This window comes from Zootoca vivipara, chromosome 10 (assembly GCF_963506605.1).
Source record: "Zootoca vivipara chromosome 10, rZooViv1.1, whole genome shotgun sequence".
In the NCBI taxonomy this organism is placed as follows: domain Eukaryota; kingdom Metazoa; phylum Chordata; class Lepidosauria; order Squamata; family Lacertidae; genus Zootoca; species Zootoca vivipara.
In genome coordinates this window covers 66,018,006-66,041,166 of record NC_083285.1, presented here as the reverse complement: position 1 = coordinate 66,041,166, position 23,161 = coordinate 66,018,006, and the positions used below count along the sequence as shown (strand labels likewise).

The 23,161-nt window shown below is 48.1% G+C and overlaps 1 protein-coding gene across 1 annotated transcript in view; it reads left to right on the top strand.

Moving 5' to 3' along the window:
* PLXNA4 (plexin A4) overlaps positions 1 to 23,161 on the top strand; it is a 584,028-nt gene that overhangs the window by 22,919 nt on the left and 537,948 nt on the right. The window contains exon 2 of the mRNA XM_060279222.1: positions 21,172 to 22,450. Within this exon, the coding sequence (XP_060135205.1) occupies positions 21,269 to 22,450 (1,182 nt within the window). The 5' untranslated portion in view covers positions 21,172 to 21,268. The remainder of the gene's footprint in view (positions 1 to 21,171; positions 22,451 to 23,161) is intronic.

The following is a 23,161-nucleotide window of genomic DNA, read 5'->3' as shown; positions in this document are numbered from 1 at the left end:
CTTTTGAAGGATGGGCTGAGCCCAGCTTGGAAAATGGCCAGAATCCTAAGACTGGGCAAGCAGACAAACACTCCTCTGGGAGGGTTGAGTCTTGGTTGCCTAGGAGATGAAGAGGATGGGGCTCCTGTCCTCTAATTTCTGTGAGGTGCTGGACCAGATGGGCCACTGGCCTGATCCAGCAGGCTCTTCTTACTTTATTACATTCTTCTGGAAGTTCACCAGTACTACTAGCGCTATTTTTCTAGAAGAAGAGGAGCTGGAACTCACCAAGAACATCTCTATCCTCTTAGAATGGCAATGGCGCCCACCTGAGTGGTGCTGGAACTGAATTGCACTTTTCCCATACCTAGAAAGCATGGGTCCAAGCGGTTTTCCTGCTTGTCTCTGTGCTTTCTAGGCATGGGTCTGAGCAATTGGACCAAAACGTCAATCTAGAGAAAACCCGATTGATGTTTGCTGCTTTTCACGACGTCCACCTATTTCCACCTATTTCCACCTCAGCTAAGAATCCAGTTTAGCTCCTTCCAAAGGGAATTGGTTCTAATAAACTACGTTTCCAGACACCGTTCTCCCCATGATGCTCATGTATGAAGAAGAAGAGAGTTGATGTTTTCTATCAGCCTTGCCAACTGTTTGATGGTTGGATTTGGGATGATTGTGTCCCGAGGAGTGAATTCGTAGTAAATCAAGTGCCCCTCGGTGCCTCTCCCAACAAATCTGCACCGTGTTTTAAATGATAGATTTCTCTGCGAGATGTGAAGTCATCGTAAATCAAGCAGGATTGCGTCAGGCTGTTTTGCGGTGAGGAAGAGCCCAGCCGCCTTGGGTCAGAACACCCACAAATAAACTTGGATATTATTCCAGAATTGGAGAGTTGCCATTTCATTCTTTTTATAAGCTATAAGCTATTTTTGTATTTGCCAGTGCTTCCTTTTTTCCCCCTTTCATTTTCTTTACCCCAAACATGAAGAGGAGGAGCGGTCCCGTGGGTTACAAAATGCAACCACTACAGGATTGGTCTGGTTTTACTTTATGAGTCAATATTTGCTAGCTTTTATATGTGTTGGGAGCCACCCAGAGTTGGTGGGGAAACCCAGTCAGATGGGTGGGCATATAAATAATTTTTTGTTGTTGTGGTTGTGGTTGTTATGTAGCTCAGAAGCATGAGACTTCTTCTTCTTCTTAATCTCAGGGTCGTGAGTTTGAGCCCCATGCTGGGCAAAAGATTCCTGCATTGCAGGGGGTTGGGCCAATGAGTTGTGGTCCGACTCTCCAGGGCTAGGATTCTAGGATCTTTAACAACAAAGGAGTGCCCCAAACTTGCAGGTGTTGATTTCGGGAGACAAGTGAGAGGGGCCAGGCCCAGTCTAGGACAGTGTTGTGGGATCCTTTGCGTGCCTGGTGAGCAGAGACTGGAGGAGGAGAGGACGGAAGAGACACCCATTTTAATTCTTCACAAAGAGTGTCAGAAGTCTGCCTAAAGCAAGCCTTGTCAGCCACTTGTCGAGAAATGTCACAGTGCTTTGTACGGGGAGTTTATTACAGTGGGGTGATGTCATAATATTTTAATAACATCTCGTCAACATGGAAGCAATAAAGAGAAGCTCGGAGTGGCATTGATCGGAAAATGGCAGGAGTCTGGGAAGCGAATGTCATGCAGCCGTGGTGTTGGTGGGGAAGAAGGGGGGGGGAACGCAAGATGATGTGTGTCAAAGCAAGTCTTCCTTTCTTCCTCTCCAATAATGGAGTTGTCTCCTTAGCGCTAGTTATCTAGACATATGGCTCAAAGGGGCCCACTCTGAAAGCAAATAACAACTTTAGGGCTAATTTTTGTCTGCATAATTTCTCAAAGGAAAGCAGGAAAAGGAAATCTCGAGAAGGCATAATTAGGTAAGCCTTTTCCCCATTAGGGCGGGAAGCAACTTTCAAGCTGTTTTCCATTTTCTCAACAGCGCACAGTTGCTGGATGCTTGATTTACACACACACACACACACACACACACAGAGAGAGAGAGAGAGAGAGAGAGCTCACTGACAGTTCAGGTGGGTGATGTTCTGAAACAGGATCTTTCTTGGTTTGGGGAAGTTAAATAATCACAAAGGCTGCTCACCTGTGGAGGCCCTTTTATTTGGAGAGCTTTCAACTCCCTACGCATTCGCTAATAGCTTAGATGCCACATAATTTAGGTGTTAATTGGAGGTTGGCACTCTAATCCGACCTCTGCTACTGAGGATGGAAGGGGCTGGTCAAGTTTCTTCACTTCCCATTGTTTGTCCAGATTTTTCCCCAGACATTGCCGGGATTTCAAAGGCGGAATTGATCTTAGACAAGTCAACCCAAAAACTGCCTGTTGGGTTTGTCATAAAAATAAATAAAAAAATAGCTCAACTAGGGTGTCCTGGTTTTTTACTTTTTGAAATATGGCAACCTTATTAATGGGGCATACTGGACATAGTGGAGGAGAGATAACTGCCCAGTTGTATCTAAGTTCCCCCTCTATTGTATTGCATGTTTCTTCGTTGGTCAAATGCCATGCAACAGAAATGGGGCTTCTCTTCAGCCACTTGGGTCGCTCAGAGATTACTTCTCCCTCCCATTACACAGTCCCACTTTGCGTCCTGCCTAGATTATTTAGCATTTCAATACCTGTGCACTGAGCATCCTTGTTTTGATACTAAATCTGTAAGGAATATATGCCATTGCCTTGGGGGTGAGATTGTTTCCCATCTAAATCTTTCCTCTGCAGCTGTTTTGAGAGTAAGGTTGTTCTTATCTTGCGGGGAGGTGCTTGGTAACAACAGCCTTCACACAGGTTTGGTCTTGTAAGGCTTCCGGTTCGTTGCAATTCCAGCTGAAATTGCCTTTCCTTTCCTTTTTATCGGCCATAGGTTGGCATTTCTTCTGCGTTAATTTTTGGCTATACATTGCCAGTTCTTTCTTTGTAGAAAGGACCACCATGTTCATCTAAGCAATTGTTTCAAATGTGTCCCACTAGATCCAAAGGTTTTACAGAATCTTATTAGGGGGTTCCTCAGGGAGAAGATCCAATGGGGGACAAGATTCCAGATTTCTTGCTTACCACAGATCTTCCCTTGCAGTGCACAGTTTTGACAGTGTTGGCAGGGGTTGCCATCGTTTTGGGGTTGTGGGCAAGCTTGCAGAAACTGTTGCAGGCACCACACAAACCCCACAACCAAGCACACACCTCTGCCTTTTCTGCTGTCTACTTCGTTAGTTTGGGCTTTACCTGCTGTCTGGGCTCTCCTCCCTCCCAGTCCCAATGGGCACAATTTCCTTTGGAGGTAAAGGTAAAGGGACCCCGACCGTTAGATCCAGTTGCAGACAACTCTGGGGTTGTGGCACTCATCTCACTTTACTGGCTGAAGGAGCTGGCATACAGCTTCCGGGTCACGTGGCCAGCATGACTAAGCCACTTCTGGCGAAACCAGAGCAGCGCACGGAAATGCCGTTTACTTTCCCGCCAGAGCAGGACCTATTTATCTATTTGCACTTTGACGTGCTTTCGAACTGCTAGGTGGGCAGGAGCAGGGACTGAGCAACGGCCACAGTGCCACCCGTGTCCCTTTGGTGGTGGTTGTTGTTTAGTTGATTAGTCGTGTCCGACTTTTCGTGACCCCATGGACCATAGCACGCCAGGCACTCCTGTCGTCCACTGCCTCCCGCAGTTTGGTCAAACTCATGTTGGTAGCTTCGTAGTCTGACACAAATTCATAAGAGCATCACTGGCGCTCTGCACAATGGCTCCTTCTGTTCTGTGAAGAGCTGAACTTGCACCAACGATGGCCCAAACAGCAGCATAGAACCCAAGGTCAGGCTTTTGGCTAAAAATTATGTTCAGTGAGCCTCGCTGTCCTCTTCAGGAAGCCTTCGAGGAAATGAGCAATCGTTCTTGGAAAGGGTTTGTATCATCCCTAGTGATGAAATTAGGCTTCTCTGAACAATATTGGGGGGGGGGATTGCTGGTAGAGCATGCTGAACAAAGCAAGGATTGCCTGCCGCATCTCTTCAGATGGAAAGTGCAACTGCATCTGTTTCTAAAGTAGCAAAACTGCACAAAGTGTTCCCTTATATTCCTTTGGTAGTATTGTACCTTGTTATTTTAAGGATTTGCAGGAACGGAGGAGAGGCACGCAGGCTTTGAACTGTTTTAGAACGGAGGTTCAGAAATCTGCCATGGCCTGAAGATTGTGCTCTTATTATTATATATTGCCCTTTATACAATTGTCGAGAGAGAAATAGTATCTATGCCTGTGTGGGTCTTGCAGGGCTTGAGCAGAACAAAAATAAAAATATAGTTGAAATTGTTATTACTCAAAGCAATACAGCATTTGCCCACATAAATAATTTGTTTTAGTGGACGGACAATGCAGTAGAACCCTTGAGTCCAAAGAGGAAATTACACCATTTCCCCCTACAAAATATGTAGTCAGCTGGTCCAAATGTTCCACTAGTCCACCGAGGTGCTGAATATTTCAGAACTGCTTCTTTGCAAAGAGTTTGAATCCCAAAGCAGGTGGTCAACCATAGCAAATAGCATAATATGCAGCCTGGTGGACATAGCCCTGCATTTATAATGCAATTATGACAAACAAAAAATCCCCCCATTTTTGGATTTCGTTTTCTCTTTTTTGAGGCCTGAGCGTGTGGACACAATGTTTGGCCAACAACGCCCGCTCTTGACCCTTGCTCTTCATGGCCGATTTGAAGTTGCCGTGTTTGTGTGTATGCTTCAAAAGGAGAGTTTGGGGGCATGCAGATTTAGCATACATATATATGTGAATTCAGTTTGGCTTATACGAGGCAACAAGGGCCCAGAAGTTGTATTCATATTGCAACAGAACAAGGTTTAATCCCCTCTTTCTAGCTTTCCATATAGTGGATAGGAGCCAACCCCTAGGGGCTGAGGTCCCTTTGGCCCCCAATGAAATATTTGTGGCGGCTGGTCTCTCCCCCCCAAAAGTTAATGGGCATTACCATTAAAACGGGGTGTATGTGCCATGTCTTGGGATCAATTTTATTCAAGTTGGCACCCCTGACTGAGTGACTCCTCACCACTGAGCTAAACCAACCCATTTGTGGGGTTTACATAAATAAGAGCTCTGCAGCCCTCAGTCAAATGTTAAAATGTTATGCCTCCCCCTTTGCTGGTGGCACATCAGTTTTGCGACTTCGTGACCAAGCAGTGACTCTGCATCGCAAAGGGAGGGTGGGGCATTAAGGAGGAGAACAGGTGTGGCTGCATACAGCATGCAGCCCAGGGCAACTCTTGCAAGGAAGTTGCTGCACCCACATGGCCACCTGTCATGACTCATTGAGTAAGTCGTGCCCTAAGGGATAGAAAAGGTGTGTATGGAGTGGGGGGAAGGAGCCGTGTTTTTGCAAACTCCCTGCTGTGCTTCTCATGAATGGGGAGATGACTGGCGTTTGGAGGGGATCCCAGATTTTGGGGTTCGTAGTTAATGAAGCTGGGAGACCAAATGAGGGTGGTTAGTCTATGGATTTTCAGCCCTATTTGGATTCTGGCTCTGAATCTGTTTTTATAGCCTGAAATTGCTTACCCTCCAACACCTCGAAGGCCAAATCCAGGATGCCACTTTCCTGGACACCATCTTGTCAGGCTTCGTGGAATCGGCTTCCTCCCCCATGGCAGTAAGAAGCAGATCAAATGAAAGGAAAGTCTTACCAGTTACTTTCTTTAATAAACACAGTGAAAGAAAGCGTCTTCTTAGAATGGCGGTGCTCCCAATGAAGGCTTACCCCCCTGTCCCTATTAATCTACGTCACTCCTACGTCTTGTAATCGGAGCTTTTATCCTCTGCACTTTCTGTTCTAACACTCTCTGAGCTCTCTATGTCCTTCGGGATGGTGGGGAGTGGGTGGGAATGCTGTCCAGAGACTGTGAATCTGTTAACCCTCTCACTTCCAGTGTTTCTTCTGCTAGCTGTTCCCCATCCAGTATTTCCCAGCTTCTGCCTTCTAAACTATGCCCCTCTGCAAACCACTGTTCCAAATCTATACTGTCCTCCTGCTGCTGGGAAGATTCAATGTCAGGAGGAGGGGGCAGCTCCCACCATTCCTCCTCTGTGCAGCCCTCCACAGCACAATCCCTGACACATCTTTTCATTTATCACAAGAGCACATTGCTGTGATCACACGCAATTTCACACCACGTTTCCCCCCAAGCACTTTTTCATGTTTTGGGGCGCCATGTGAGATCACGCCAACCCTAAAGGGTTTTATGTTGTAGGGAAATAACTAAAAGAATCACATTATATGCTTTGAAATAACGTGAGACCATGGCAACTCAAATGGCTGCCGTTCTCTTGTGATAAAAACACGGGATGTCCGGGGTTTTCCTCTTGTGGGATATGCAATTGTCACCTTTAGTGTGCTCAACGTGACTCCCTAAATGGGGTTTTTCAGGGCCTTATTAGACAAAAGGCCTTTAAAGTACAGAGTGCTTCAACAGTTGGACAATCTAGGGTCAGTTTCTCCTCACAAAAAGTGAAATGTTTCTTTCTGCTTATCCGACTGATGTGACCCCGTGCTTGTCATTTGGTTGGTGTCTGTGGCCACACGCAATGGCCTTCAGATGCAACAGCCTTACACCAATCAGACAGAAAAAAGAGGGGCGGTCTCCCACATGCTCTATAAATATGTCAGTGGATTGTGTACATAATTTTGGCAAGGATTGTATAATTTAATTCCAGCAGTGTAATACATATTGTATCAGAGAACACGGGTAGCAGAGATTTCCCCAGAAGAAGGACTCGTGATCAAAGCACACCAGGCTGGTTTTATCTGATTTTATTTTTGGAATAAATACAGCTCCCCCCCCCATTGCATATTGGGACTACCTCCTGCTTTTTCCATGCCTGAGGAAAACACAGCTCAAATAGTTGATCCTGCCAGAGATGGGCAGATAAAAATAAGTTAATGCCCCATTTGTATTCAGGGAAAGCAAGCAAAGCCTCTGGTTTTTAGTCTGAGGCTCAGGTGGGCTGTTTCTCGATGCAAGGAGATGCATTGCAAACAAAAATGTTGGAAATCCCTCATCCTGAACATAAAAATGAGGCTGGGAGGCTATGGGTTGTGGCAAGTTTTGGTGGCTGATAGGACTCACGGTGCCTGGGAATCTCAACCACATTTCCCCCTCGATTTTGGAGTTCTAAATGTTCCTGTCTTGTTTACAAAGTGGAACTGTCGCAACACAGTTGTGTTTCTATTACAGTGGTACCTCGGGTTACAGACGCTTCAGGTTACAGACGCTTCAGGTTACAGACTCCGCTAACCCAGAAATAGTACCTCGGGTTAAGAACTTTGCTTCAGGATTGTTGTTGTTGTTGTTTAGTCATTTAGTCGTGTCCGATGCTTCATGACCCCATGGACCAGAGCACGCCAGGCACTCCTGTCTTGCACTGCCTCCCGCAGTTTGGTCAGACTCATGTTTGTAGCTTCGAGAACACTGTCCAACCATCTCCTCCTCTGCTGTCCCCTTCTCCTAGTGCCCTCCATCTTTCCCAACATCAGGGTCTTTTCCAAGGATTCTTCTCTTCTCATGAGGTGGCCAAAGTATTGGAGCCTCAGCTTCACGATCTGTCCTTCCAGTGAGCACTCGGGGCTGATTTCCTTCAGAATGGATAGGTTTGATCTTCTTGCAGTCCATGGGACTCTCAAGAGTCTCCTCCAGCACCATAATTCAAGATAAGAACAGAAATCACACGACGACGGCACAGCGGCAGCGGCAGGCCCCATTAGCTAAAGTGGTACCTCAGGTTAAGAACGGACCTCCAGAACAAATTGCTTCTTTGCCTATGGCCAGGAGACTAAAACACATATGATTGGCGACAGGGGCTGGCTTTGGTCTTTCAAATTTCAGCAGCGCCCTGTGCGAAGCCAAAATTTGGTCCCCCCCCCACCTCTTGCCTTCCATCCTGCATGTGCGCTACACCATAATTGTGATATCTTGTGGTTCCCCCTCCGTGCCCAGTATGGGGGAACTGGTCGTGCTGTCCTAAATCTGCCTCTGTTGGCCACCACCATGACTGACCTCTATACTGAGAGGTGGAATGCCACACGGTGACAGGGTTCTGAATGCATTTGCACCCACAATCCTGACTGCACAGATTTCTGAATCCACCAGCTCCCTGTGACACCTAAGTGTGCAGAGATGTGATTACCATTGCCAGCTGTTCAGATGGGGGGGGGGAGTAGGCCTGGCCTATGCTCTTGTGCCTTTAACAGCCATTTGACATGTTAAAATTAGCAGCTGAAGCATTTTCTGTTGTCACCTGTTAATTGCCGCGGATCAAATAGCTCTTTAAAGGCACAGCTAAACATTAGCAACCTTTCTCGCTGCATGACAGTCCATGCAGGCGCACCAGTTTGCAAGAAGAATTTACGCATTCCCCCCCCCCACCTCCTTTCTTTAGCTTTGCACGATTCAGTTTGGGCCCTTGGTCAAGACAATGGATCTTACCATCCTTCCGGTAAAATTCTGGTTGCTTGGTGGCAAGTGATGCTGGTCATGGTTCAAAAGGTGCTCAGCTTTTTAATCGCACCTCCAAACAATAGCGCTCCTTCTGCAGCGACGATATATATTCGCTAATGAGGCTAAGCAATTACGTTGTTGCTGCTGCTGCTGTAGAATGAGTGTTGATGGCGCTCCAACATCTGTATGTGCAAACAAAGGGCCCGATCCCTGGGAAGCCCTCAGGACTTGTGCGGGCAACAAAGTCTAAGGGATAAAAAGAATGTTTTGTCTGCAGCCTCTCCAGATGTGTTTTACTGCCTTGCAAGCTGAAGCCATTGCAGAAGCAGCTTTTAAAGTCTCATTTAAATTTCCACTTGTGTGGATGAATGATTGGATTGGATTATTTAATTTCTATACCGCTTAATACATTAAATATATATCTAAGCAGTGTACAGAAAACTGAAGTAACACACAAGTCACATATAAAAAATGTTACATTCATGCAAACAGGGCCGGCTCTAGGTAGACCCCCGGTGGCGCGGTGCGCCAGGGCGCCAGGCCGGCAGGCAGGGTGCCGCGCGGAAACCATGCTGCACCCTGCAAGGGTGGGGCATCGGAGCGATCTCCGCCCCTCAGCGCCAGGGCGGCCGACCTGCTCGAGACTGCCCTGCATGCAAAGCTCCATTATAAAAAGTCCATTGAGAAGAGTTCCTGGAAACAGTACATATCACCCTAGTCTCTCACTCTAGACTTGCTTTTTATGGGGAGGCCCAAGGTAGATGGCTCTTCCTTAGGCTCCCCACAGCTGTGTCCTATTCAGCTGATGCGGGTGGCCCTGTGGTCTAAACCACTGAGCCTCTTGGGCTTGCTGATCAGAAGGTCGGCAGTTTGAATCTGTGCAACGGGGTGTGCTCCAGTTGCTTTGTCCCAGCTTCTGCCAACTTAGAAGCTCTAAAGCATGCCAATGCAAGTAGATAAATAGGTACTGCTGCGGCAGGAAGGTAAACAGTGTTTCTGTGCACTCTGGCTTCTGTCATGGTGCCCCGTTGCACCAGAATCAGTGTAGCCATGCTGGCCACATGACCCGGAAAGCTGTATGTGGACAAATGCTGGCTCCCTTGGCCTGAAGCGAGATGAGCGCCGCATCTGATTGTTGACTGGACTTAACTGTCCAGGGGTCCTTTACATTTGACCCAATTCAGCTGCAGCATCTCCCCACCCAGTTCCAAGAGCAGCAGGTTTGTTGAGTTTCCTGGGGGTCCAAAGGATGGGAAGAGGGCCCCCCTTCACTCACAGCTCTTTCTTCACTCTCTGTCCTCTCCTCCTCCAGTTGCCCGTCCATTCACTTGCATTTATAAGAACATCACTCCCTGAATTATGGTGCTGGAGGAGACTCTTGAGAGTCCCATGGACTGCAAGAAGATCAAACCTATCCATTCTGAAGGAAAAAAGCCCTGAGTGCTCACTGGAAGGACAGATCGTGAAGCTGAGGCTCCAATACTTTGGCCACCTCATGAGAAGAGAAGACTCCCTGGAAAAGACCCTGATGTTGGGAAAGATTGAGGGCACTAGGAGAAGGGGACGACAGAGGACGAGATGGTTGGACAGTGTTCTCGAAGCTATGAACATGAGGTTGACCAAACTGTGGGAGGCAGTGGAAGACAGGAGTGCCTGGCATGCTCTGGTCCATGGGGTCACGAAGAGTCAGACGCGACTAAACGACTAAACAACAACAGCTCCCTGGCATTCACTGCCATCATTTTTGTAATGAAAACATCCTTTTTCATGTGCCTGATTTCGGGCTCCTCAGCTGCGCAAGGGGCAGACTCCTCCCACAGCTTACTTGCTTTGACGGGGAGGGAGAAGATAGAAAGAAGTACATTGAAGTTGCTACTGAAGTTCCGGTGGCAAGTGTATTCTTAAATCCAAGGGAGCATAGAATCATAGAATGGTAGTGATTGAAGAGATCACAAGGGTCATTTGTTCCAACCCCATACAATGCAGGAATCACTTGTCCAATGTGAGGCTTGAACCCACAACCCTGAGATTAAGAGACAGAACTGCCTGAAAAGGTGTACCTTTCCTTTCCCTCTCCATTGTCCAATGTTTCTCTCAAAGACATCCCGTTTCACTTTGCCCTGGCCCCCTGCCTTCATGGAATCAATTTATTTCATAAAATTTATACACTGCTTGATTGTAACACCCTCCCTCAAATGTATTGAATAACGCTGGGAATGCCAAAAACATTTTAATTTTCAAACACTGAAAGCAACAGTTAGAGGAAGATCTGTAAAAAAACAACCACAACTGCGGTAGAATGCTTTGGAGAGTGTATTATTTCAGTTTGCAGATGAATGATTGCATTTTAAGATGCTCTCTCACATTAAAAAAAGAAAAGAAAATCCATGCAAAGCATGACATCAAGGAGAAAGTAAAGCGAGAGCATTTCTCCATGATGTGTTAATGTTCTGCATAGCTTAAATCTGGTGCTGGAGAAAGCAATTCTGGCAAAGCAAAGGTCTGTAGCTCGTTGGTGGAGCAACTGCTTTGTATGCAAAGGATCCCAGGTTCAATCCCTGAGATGTTCATCCAGGTAGAACTGCAAGCATCCCTCATCCGCGACCCTGGAGAGCTGCTGCCAGTCAGTGTAGCCAGTACTAAGCTAGTACGAATAGTCTGACTCAGTATAAAGCAGCTTCCTAAATATCCTGTATTTTAAGAGATAGCCCTTTCGTTGAAGAGGTTCTACAGATTTGGGGGGGGGGAGTTCTTGCATTTCAACAGCAGAGTGAAGGAGGTTGTAAAACACAAGAGGGCTAACTTTAAAGAGCAGAGGTTTTGCCCAGTGAATATAACAGCGAAGTGCAAGCTCTAGCAGATCATCGCACAATTTACATTAGTTTACATCGCATTACATGCCGATAATGTTATGTGAGAACGGCTTTGAAGAGCAAATTGCTAAAGACACAAGACAGTTTTAACACTTGGACCCATCACATTGGAAGACCAGGGTGTGGGTGGGTGTTCACGAATGTTGGAATCCATTTGCAAACTTCGCCGTTAGTTAACTTTATTGATAAGCTGCAGATGAGTTTGGTTCTCACAAGGAGCTCTGCTTCGGTCACCTCAGGTCTTCCAAAGCTTATCCGATGGCACAGTTTGAAGACCCCCAACAGAGAAAAAAAGCTTTCCTGTATTAAAGGTCTACGTGAAAACAGCTGGCTCAAAAGCAAGTTACAAGGGGGCTAGGAAGGAAAATAACCCTTAGAGCAGAGCTTTCCAAACTTTTCACGTTTGTGACACACTTTTTAGACATGTACCATTTCGCGACACAGTAATTTAGTTTTACACAGTAAACTAACCCCTTTCCAGCCCCGGGAGGAGCACAGGGAATGTTCGCGCGACACATCTACACACCATTTGGAAAGCTCTGCCTTAGAGTGTTAGTCTATTACCCATTAGAGCAGAGACAGCAGGGGGAATTCTCATCTTTTTGCCCCTGTCCATAATCTGGTGGATAACCACCGGTTAAGGGCATTTATCCAAGGAGATAGGGCAGTGGGCAGCTTCCCCTGCTAGTCAGCAGTGGGGAGGAAGGGAGTAGCTGAGCCCTTACTTACCAGAACCACCCAAACAACCTTATTACAGCTATCCACAGACCACTTATAGTCAATCACCCTTGCCACAGCCCAGCCTGGAATTTTCTCACGGCGGGAGACCTCTGTCAACATAAGTGCAAAGCATTCCATTAGAGCCCGCTCACGTCACTTCTCTTTTTGACTCCTGGACCTCTGTGGAGGATAATAGCATTTTCCCCCCGTTTTCATTTTTTAATAAAAAAAAAAATCTCAACTGGAAACCGGAAAGGAGGTTTCCAGCGGGCGAGTGGGGGGAGGGATGGAGGCACCCAAGTCCAGCCAAGTGGTGGCTCTGCGTGTAGTGACCTCTCTTGAACTGCAACGGCTGATTCCACTTTTCAATTCCCAGGCTCTTGTTGATGCGGGGAAGTCAATCCATGTTGACTTGGGGCTTATCCACACTTCCTCTTCTCCTGCTGCTTTCTTCTTTAGTGCTCAGTCAGAGCAAGTGGCAATTTGGGTTTGCTCCAATGTGTCACTAAAGAGTGGGTTTTACCTGGGAATTGAGTGGGGCAAGGAGGAAACTGCTTGGAGCCATGCTTTTGTGGAGAGCCAGTGTGGTAGTGATTAAGAGCGGTAGACTCGTAATCTGGGGAACCGGGTTCGCGTCTCCGCTCCTCCACATGCAGCTGCTGGGTGATCTTGGGCTAGTCACACTTCTTTGACGTCTCTCAGCCCCACTCACCTCACAGAGTGTTTGTTGTGGGGGAGGAAGGGAAAGGAGAATGTTAGCCGCTTTGAGACTTCTTCCGTTATCAAATCCAAACAACTCCTCCCCTTCTCCTTCTCCTTCTCCTTCTCCTTCTCCTTCTCCTTCTCCTTCTCCTTCTCCTTCTCCTTCTCCTTCTCCTTCTCCTTCTCCTTCTTCTTCTCCTCCTCCTCCTCCTCCTCCTCCTCCTCCTCCTCCTCCTCCTCCTCCTCCTTCTGTAGGCACCGGTGGTGTGTTTCAAAGCCAATGTGCAGTGGCAACTATATCTTGTTTCTTTAACCTGTGTCTTAATTTCTCTCATTGCTATTCAACCTGGTGAGGGCTAGGCTTAGACTGAAAGATAGTGAGTTGCCCAGAGAAGCTTTGAACCCCTGCCCAGTAGATCCCATTGGGATTAACTGGGCCAATGCCCACATTCCAACTCATCCTAGCCTTCCTAAGAAATAGATCTGAATCAGGGTTTGGGTATTCTGAAAATCTCAGCTTCAAAATTTATGCTTACTGTTCTTGCATATTATATGCACCACTCAGTGGTTTATCATTATTTTAGGGTTCAAATCCCTGCTTGGCCATAAAGCTTGGTCCAGTCACAGTTTCTCAGCCGAACCTACCTCACAGGGATGTTATGGGGATAAAACAGGGAGGAGGGTGAGACCCGTATGTGCCACCTCGTGCTGCTCCTTGGAGGAGAGGTGGGATGCAAATGTGACAATGATGCTTCCCAACCTTGTAGCTCATTGCAGCCTAGTGCCATGGTAAATAGGAAAACTGTTCTTATGCTTTGTGCTTTAAGAGAGCTGTTCCCAATTTCCAATGGGCATATCCCTCCTGAAAAGCACCAAGAGCGGGTGCACACACACACACACACACACACACACACACACACACAGAGAGAGAGAGAGAGACAATTGTCCTGTGTTGTTCATGTTCTGTGTGTGCCGTGTCTGATGCGCACAGCATGGCCCAGCGCAGAAGATTATCTCCTGGACCGGATGAGCCAGTTGCCGGAATCAGTCAGGTGTTTGGTCTGGAGTTAAACAGCCCCTGGAGATTTCCCGAGGAGGTGTAGAAATTTAATCTCTCTGTTTGGACATGCTGCAGCTTGCTTTATTATTATTATTATTATTTCGGCGTGTGTTTGTGCGGCTGAGATCTGTTTATTACTCTAAGCTCGGTAGAAAAGACTCTCTCCGGGCAGGATCCTCTCAGAGGGAGGCCTTCCTTCAATTTCCACCTGGCTGTGACTTAAAGGGAGGGAGAAGGGACTTAGCTGCAGTTGGAAGGTGCTCTTTGCTGAGGGGGGGGGGTGTGTGCAAAAAGCTGTTGACAATGTCCCTTGGCTGAATTTTCGCTCTCTCTGTGCAGGTTTCCAAAGAAAAAGCTCTGCCCATGGTAATCAGGGTTTATTAAAAGAAGCCGGAGGGGGGAAAGAAAATGTTCAGCTGAGATTAAGGAGGATTGTGTAGCTGAGCTTGGTGCTGAATTGCTGCACAGTGAATCCGTTGCCGCAAGCTTGCCTTAGTCAGCATCCCACGCGCAGGGCCCCCTCTCGCTCCGGCATCTCTGGAGCAGAGCAAAGGTAAGCGGAGGGAGGCAGTGCCGGATTAGCGCTGGCAGCGGTTCATTAACCGCGAGGTCCATCCTAGCCAGCTGTCCCCTCGCAGAGCTCAGGAAAGGGGAGACGTGAGAATGGCTGAAGGCCGCAGCTTGTTAATAGGACATGTGGGTGGTGCAAAGCTCTCCCGTTACTCCTGTTTCTGCTGTTCTCTTAAACACAACCTGAAGAGAGAGAAAAAGAGGAGAGCTGTGAAACTTTGCCGTGGCATCGCAGAACTGTAGGGTTGGGAGGCACACCAAGGGTCATCTAGTCCAACCCCCTGCAATGCAGGAATCACGACGGAAAAACCACCTGCCAACTTTTGTCTAAAAACCTCCAACGAAGCAGAACCCACCGCCTTCTGAGGTGATCTTCCGTGCCAAGTGAAACCTGATTTGCTCTGATTGTGTTCTCCACCTTCTAGGGCCACGTTTTAAAGCCCCTAATCGACTGAGTCCCAAATATCTGAAAGACTGCCTCCTTCCCCACAGACCCTTTTGGGTGCTGAGATAGGCAGAGGAAGCCCTCTTGGCAGTTCCTGCACCCCCAGAGGCTCGGGGGTGACAGCCTGGGAAGAGGGCCTCCTCTGTGGTGGCCCCTAAGCTATGGAACAGCCTCCCCACAGAGGCATCTTCATTACACAGCACTATAATTTATATTATAGATTCTGTGGAGGAAGAGCTAGGAGGTGAAGATAGCCTCTGCCTATTTTGGGGTGTGTACCTGTGTGCCTGCATTTTCATATTTTATCCAGCAACACTATAATACATTACAGTGGCCAGAGTGAGGCCTACTCTAGTGTGAGGCCTACTTCTTTCTCAGATAGCAAACTCGTGTTTGGTGTCAGTTTTGGCCCTCGTGAGGTAAAAAAGAAAGAAAGATCATGCACACAGTGCTCCCTTCGCAACTCAGCAACTGCCATACATCTGAGAGGTTTGGTTAACACCATGAGAACAATGCAAAGAGCCTGCAGGATCAGGCCAATGGCCCATCGAGACCAGCATCCTGTTCTCACAGTGGGCGACCAGATGCCTATGGGAAATCCACAAGCAGGATCTGACCACAAGAGCCCTCTCTCCTCCTGTGGTTTCCAGCAAGTGATAGCCTATTCAGAAGACTAGCTGCTTCTCCCTATAGAGGCAGAGCATAGCCATTCTGGCTAGTAGCCATTGATGGCCCCCTCCTTCAGGAATCTGCCTAATCCTCTTTAAAAACCATCTAGCATCAAGGCTTCCTCCTGTCCTATAGTTAAACTATGCACCTCGTGAAGAAGTGGTTTATTTTTTAAAATTTGTCCTGAGATCCCAACAATTCTCGCTAAGTCGTTTGGGCCGCACTACCTGAGGCCGAAAGATGTTTTGACTGAAATATTCCTCCATACAAACAAATTCCCTCCTCACAGGGCTTTTTTTAATCCAGAACTTGCCAGAACTTATTACATATTGTTTTAATGTGGAAGTCATTCTGCTTATTATGGGGATCTGCCTCGATCTTGCGAGGCCTCAACTGCAGCCTCAAAAGGGACAGCCTAGGTGCAGATTTACCACAGCAAGAGCTAAGGCCCTGAGAATTATTCCTGAGAGGGCAAAATAAACAACCACCACCAAGGGAGCATGGGAAGAGTGCCAGGCTGGAGTTCTTGCTGTGTCTGCTACAGTGCGGCGCATGACTTCGGGGTATTTAATCAGCGCTGTGCAGTTACCCAGCCAGTTCAAACGTGACCAATAAAAAGCTCACAGCTGGCTGCTTCCTCCTAGCGCCTCAGCCCTTTGCTTTAAAGAGCTCCAAGCGGCTTGGGAGATGGGATGTGCTTTGCAGCACAAGAATTTAGCAAAGCGCGCGTCCCCGGGTGCCGTGGCCTCGCTTGCAGTGTTTGCTCAAGGGCACCCCGAGACAGTTCGCTCCCCGGCGTTTTGAGAAGCGTGCCACACACGTCTTTGCGATCTCGCAGCAGATCTGCCTGTGTTTTTGCAGGTAAAGGTAAAGGGACCCCTGACCATTAGGTCCAGTCGTGACTGACTCTGGGGTTGCGGCGCTCATCTCGTGTTATTGGCCGAGGGAGCCGGCGTACAGCTTCCAGGTCATGTGGCCAGCATGACAAAATCGCTTCTGGTGAACCAGAGCAGCACACGGAAACGCCATTTACCTTCCCGCTGTAGCAGTACCTATTTATCTACTTGCACTTTGATGTGCTTTTGAACTGCTAGGTTGGCAGGAGTTGGGACCAAGGAACGGGAGCTCACCCCGTCGCGGGGTTCAAACTGCCGACCTTCTGATCGGCAAGCCCTAGGCTCTGTGGTTTAACCCACAGCGCCACCCGTGTCCCCCAGGTAGGGATTTTTTCAGGTAGGGATGTGCAAAACTATCTCAGGTGTTTGTAGTTTTAGCAGTTTTGCCCGGGGACAGACCTTTCAAAAACCACAGCAGATTTTGCTTCAGGTGGCAACTGGCGATAACCTTAGCGGTCGGCAGAACACCGCTGGAAAGTTTTCGTAGGCATATTGAAACTCTCTTTGGCCCCACCCATAGGAACACAGGGAGCTTCCTGAGTAAGACTCTGCTTCCATCTAGCTCCATATTGTCTACACTGGCCGGCAGCAGCTCTCCAAGGTTTCAGGCAGGGTTCTCTCCCAGCCTGCCATGAAGGTTTATTTATTTCATTCATTTATTAAATTTATATACCGCCCTTCATCCGAGGATCAGAGGGCGGTTTACAGTATAAGATTCAGGGGATTGTTTGTTTGTTTGTTTATGTCAGGGGTCAGCAAAATTTTTCAGCAGGGGGCCGGTCCACTGTCCCTCAGACCTTGTGGGGGGCCGGACTATATTTTGAAAAAAAAAATGAACGAATTCCTATGCCCCACAAATAACCCAGAGATGTATTTTAAATAAAAGGACACATTCTACTCATGTAAAAACATGCTGATTCCCGGACTGTCCGCGGGCCAGATTGAGAAGGCAATTGGGCCGCATCCGGCCCCCGGGCCTTAGTTTGGGGACCCCTGGTTTATGTTGTTTATTAAATTTGTATACTGCCCTATACCCGTAGATCTCAGGGTGGCTCACAACATAAAATTACCTGGGATCTTCTGCATGGATATTTTGTCCAAGAAGAGACACCCAGATTAGCATCCAACATCCGTTTAGGTGACATTTTGATGGCTGCCGTAATCGCAAAGGATTATGGAGCAGAGCTTTCACAGTGCAGTTTTATGACAGCCACAACATGAGGTGACTGGAGGCATACCTGCCAAGTTGTGGCAGAGAAATAAGGGACCGGGCCGGAAATAGCAGACCGGAAGTAGCGCTGCCGCCATTTTGGAACTGGGCGGAGCATGCTCAGAAGTGACTTTTGATGCTGCTTTGCCCAGTTCCAAAATGGCCGCCGCGCCAGAAGTCGCACTGCAGCCATTTTGGAACTGGGCAGAGCAGCATCAAAAGTCGCTTCTGAGCATGCTCCACCCAGTTCCAAAATGGCCGCCACGCCAGAATAAACCGGGGAAAAACAAAAAAATCTGTTTTTTCAGCTAGGAACAGCTGGAAAAACGAGGATTTCCCGGGGAAAACGGGAGACTTGGCAGCTATGACTGGAGGCGGTCTGAGAAGCTGGCAGGCCCTGAACCCTGCCCAGGCTGGTGGCAGTGAGACCTTCATAGTGTGGCATTTGTAGCAGAAGGAGGACAGGCAAAAGCACACGAGAACGCCTTTCTCGTTACTTTCCAGCTCTCCCCAACCTGCTGCCTGAGGCGGCTGCCTCAGCATGGCTAATGGTCTGGCCGGCCCTTGATACTGAAGGTGACATTTCTCTTTGTGGTTCCATACATAATGCCTCCTCTGTTTTCCTGTCTTCCTACAAGCATCCTCTTTGCTGTAGTTTCAAAGCTGCTGCAGAAGGCTGGCTTGGGTTTTGTCTGGAAATAAACAAAGCGGCAGAATCCAGAGCCTCCGGCCTCATTCTGCCTTGCTCTTTATCTTTTGTTTCCTTGGTGTTTGTTTTTAATCAGTCTCTTCGGAGCGCCGTGTGACGATAGGCTGGGTATTGCTATCACATTAGCTGTTTAGGTTCTTTTTGACGGAGGCGCTGTAATTTCACTGTACTCGGATATGAGCCACGAGCATTTTGGAGGCGCTGCGCTTCTTCGTCTCTGCATTTTGGGAGATGCTGTGCCCGAGACTCAGCAAGAGAGCTTGGCAGGCTCTCCTCGTTCAGCAAATACCTGATGACTTGCTTTGGAGAGCCGGATCCTGAGCCACCTGTTGCTCCATGGATGGCGCTGAGCATATGGTGAATGTGATCCAATTGTTCTGAAGGCGCGCTATATCTCAGGTACCCCGTTGTGCCTTTGCGTCGCTTCTCCCTGCCTGTGCAAAAAGCCCCCATCACTCAATACTCCGCATTCACTTGAATGGGGATCTTTACTATTATTAGAATTGTGTGGGTGCAGCGATGAGTAAAAAGGATTATTTCCAAGTTATGTTTGTGAAGGCATGGCTGCTTCCTGACAGCTGATCACACATTTGCATTGGAAGGCTTGAGAAAGTATGGGAGCCACAAGTGTTTAGAATCATAGAATCATAGAGTTGGAAGAGACCACAAGGGCCATCGTTTATATTTATATTTGTATAATACGTGTGCAATAAATAGGGAACCGTGATTGTCTGCACACTTTTTTTTGGGGGGGGGTGCACTCTCAGTGACGTACACACTCACCCCACATTTATAACAAATCAATCTTTCTGTATGGCAGCACCCAAACTTTGGAACTCCCTGCCTATTGAAACCAGGCATGCCCCTTTGCTGTACTCTTTTCGGTACCTGCTGGAAACATTTTTGCTCAGACACGTCTAGACAGATATGTAGCATCCTTCAACCCATGTTTAGATAATAATAATAATAATAATAATAATAATAATAATAATAATAATAATTTATTACTTGTACCCCGCCCATCTGGCTGGGTTTCCCCAGCCACTCTGGGCAGCTTCCAACAAAAATTTTAAATACATCAAAATGTCACACATTTAAAGCCTCCCTAAACCGGGCTGCCTTCAGATGCCTTCTAAATGTCAGGTAGTTTTTTATCTCTTTGACATCTGGTGGGAGGGTGTTCCACAGGGTGGGTGCCACTACTGAGAAGGCCCTCTGCCTGGTTCCCCGTAGCTTTGCTTCTCGCAGTGAGGGAACCACCAGAAGGCCCTCGGCGTTGGACCTCAGTGCCTGGGCTGAACGATGGGGGTGGAGACGCTCCTTCAGATAAACTGGGCCGAGGCTGATTTTAATTGTTGTTCAAACACTTTAAACAGCTATTTAACCACTTTTAATTTTTTATTTTGTTTTACCCTTTTTGCAAACAGCTTTGTGAGTTGTTGTTGTTTTATTACCAAATGAAATGAAAATTAAATAAATAAATAAATACAGTGGTGCCTCGCTAGATGAATGCCCTGTAATACAATTTTTTCGCTTAACAAAGAGATTTTTCGAGCAGTGGTTGCCTCGCTACACGAATTCGTTTTGTGGAAAATTCGTCTAGCGAATCGCGGTTTCCCATAGGAATGCATTGAAATTCAATTAATGCGTTCCTATGGGCAAAAAATAAAAATAAAATAAAATTCAATGCATTCCTATGGGATTCGCTAGACGAATTTTTCGTTATACGAATTGACCCGTGGAACGAATTAAATTCGTCTAGCGAGGCACCACTTTACAGACATACAGGGCACAGTCAGTTGTTAGCTCTGGCAGGCTTTTCTGCACATGGGTGCGTGCAATTTGATATGGCGACCCTCTTCCCGGATTTACTTTTAGAGTCATTCTGAGCACTTTCACGTAAAAGTGCAGCTGGAGAAGCATGGCTCAAGGCAGGTGGAGATCAGGTGGGAGGAGTTTGGGTTTCTCGAGCTGATTGGCACAGGTGGTGGTGGTGGTGGAGCTCTGAGGACCATCTCTAGGTGGGGTGGCACCAGGAGATGGGACAACTATGACTTATGACTGGGGGATTTGCACCTGCTTAACACCTAAATAGGGACGCGGGTGGTGCTTTGGTCTAAACCACTGAGCCTCTTGGGCTTGCCAATCAGAAGGTCAGCGGTTCGAATCCCTGTGACAGGGGTGAGCTCCCGTTGCGTGGTCCCTGCTCCTGCCAACCTAGCAGTTCGAAAGCACGTCAAAGTGCAAGTAGAGAAATAGGTACCGCTACAGCGGGAAGGTAAACGGCGTTTCCGTGCGCTGCTCTGGTTCGCCAGAAGCAGCTTAGTCATGCTGGCCACATGACCCGGAAGCTGTATGCCAGCTCCCTTGGCCAGAAAGCGAGATGAGCGCCGCAACTCCAGAGTCGTCCGCGACTGGACCTAATGGTCAGGGGTCCCTTTACCCTTTACCTTTAACCCCTAAATAGTACCATTAGTACTCTCCATGGTACTAGGCTGCTGCCCTAAAAAGGCACTTTGTTTAATCTGAACCTCTGCCTGCTTCTCTCGTCCTCCTAGTATATTCTCTGCTGTTTTGACAATGAGCCTGGCCTGGCCGCTTGCTTATTCTGCCTTGGCATCTCATCGTTTGAGGGGGCTCCCTTTGTGCCAGCCTTGCTGCAGAGATGAAAAGGCGAGGATTAGCAATTAAATAAGCTTTCTCTGATGATGGCATGGTTTTTGAAGTAGGGAGGATGGGGACATGCTTCTAAATAATGTTTCTTTCTCCCTCTCTCTTCCCCCCCCACCCCTTTTCCCCCTTAGGATAATCTCCACTGGAGGGTCGGCACTTTGAAAACGCTCGCACCTCTAAAGTCACTTCCTGCCGCTCTAGGAATACAAAACTCTCTTTTTTGTAACCATGCCGGGAGACACGTGGAGGTGGACTTGCCTCGTCTTGCACCTCCTTCCTTGTGCCGTCATGCTGCCTTCCACCACGAGGCAGCAGCCTCCCAACCCAAAGAGACCTTTCCTCACCTTCACTGTGGAAACGGCGGACGTGCATTTCAACCACTTGGTGGTGGACGAGAGGAGAGGCAACATCTACCTGGGGGCCGTCAATTGGATCTACAAACTCTCCAGCGATCTGGAGATGCTGACGTTTCACCAGACGGGCCCGGATAGCGACAACCCAAAGTGCTACCCTCCCAAACTGGTCCAGCCTTGCAACGAACCCTTGAAGTCCACAAACAACATCAACAAGATGCTCCTCATAGACTACAAGGAGAACAGGTTGATTGCTTGCGGCAGCTTGTACCAGGGCATCTGCAAACTCTTGAGGTTGGACGACCTGTTTAAGCTCGGGGAGCCCTTCCACAACAAGGAACACTACCTCTCCGGGGTGAACGAGAGCGGCTCGGTTTTTGGGGTGATAGTCTCTTACAACAACATGGACGACAAGCTCTTCATTGCTACCGCCGTGGATGGCAAGCCAGAGTACTTCCCCACAATCTCTAGCAGAAAGCTCCCCAAGAACTCCGAGGCAGAAGGGATGTTTGCTTACGTTTTCCACGACGAGTTTGTGGCCTCCATGATCAAGATCCCGTCGGATACGTTTACCATCATCCCTGACTTCGACATATACTACATCTATGGCTTCAGCAGTGGTAATTTCGTCTACTTTCTCACCCTCCAGCCCGAGATGATTTCTCCGCCGGGCTCCACCACTAAGGAGCAAGTCTACACCTCCAAGCTGGTCCGCCTGTGCAAAGAAGACACGGCCTTCAACTCGTACGTCGAAGTGCCCATTGGCTGCGAGAAGAACGGGGTGGAATACCGATTGCTGCAGGCGGCCCACCTGTCCAAGGCGGGAGCCATCTTGGCCAGGTCACTGGGCATCAGGCCGGAGGACGACGTCCTCTTCGCCGTCTTCTCCAAGGGGCAGAAGAGGAAGATGAAGTCCTTGGATGAGTCGGCCCTGTGCATCTTTGCTCTGAAGAGAATTAACGACCGCATCAAAGACAGGCTGCAGTCCTGCTATAGGGGCGAAGGCACTTTGGATTTGGCCTGGCTTAAAGTGAAGGACATCCGCTGCAGCAGTGCAGTAAGTCAGGATGCTAACTAGAAACTCTTGGTTGTCCTTTGAGCCAGGAGTGGTGGAAGTGAGGGGGGGACGGACGGACACTGCCTCTCCTATTTCGCATAATGCAAGTCGCTGGGTGCAGTCTGGGAGGGGACCTACCAGAATTCTTTTGAACTGTGTCAAACTGCCACCTTCCTCCATTCCGCAGCCCCATTTTCAAAAATAAAGGGAATTGGGGCAATATACCACTCATTTTTTCTATTTCCCAGAATGCCCCATTCTGAGGGCCATTTTTCCTTTGTGGTAGTGGAGATGGGAATGGCAGTTCCAAGCAGGGCATTCTGGGATATCTTAATGATGGTTGCCAGCTTTATTTTATTTTATTTATTTATTTCATTTATATGCCCCTCCCCCATTCCTCCAAGGAGCTCCAGGTGGCATACATGGATCTCTGCCCACCATTTAAATCCTCACAACAACCCTGTGAGGCAGGTTAGGCTGAGAGTGAGTGACGGGCCCAGTGTAACCCAGCTAGCTTCATGACTGAGTGGGGATTTGAACCCTGGTTTCCTAGGTCCTAGTCCAGCACTCTAAGCACTAGAGCAGGCATCCCCAAACTGCGGCCCTCCAGATGTTTTGGCCTACAACTCCCATGATCCCTAGCTAACAGGACCAGTGGTCAGGGAAGATGGGAATTGTAGTCCAAAACATCTGGAGGGCCGAAGTTTGGGG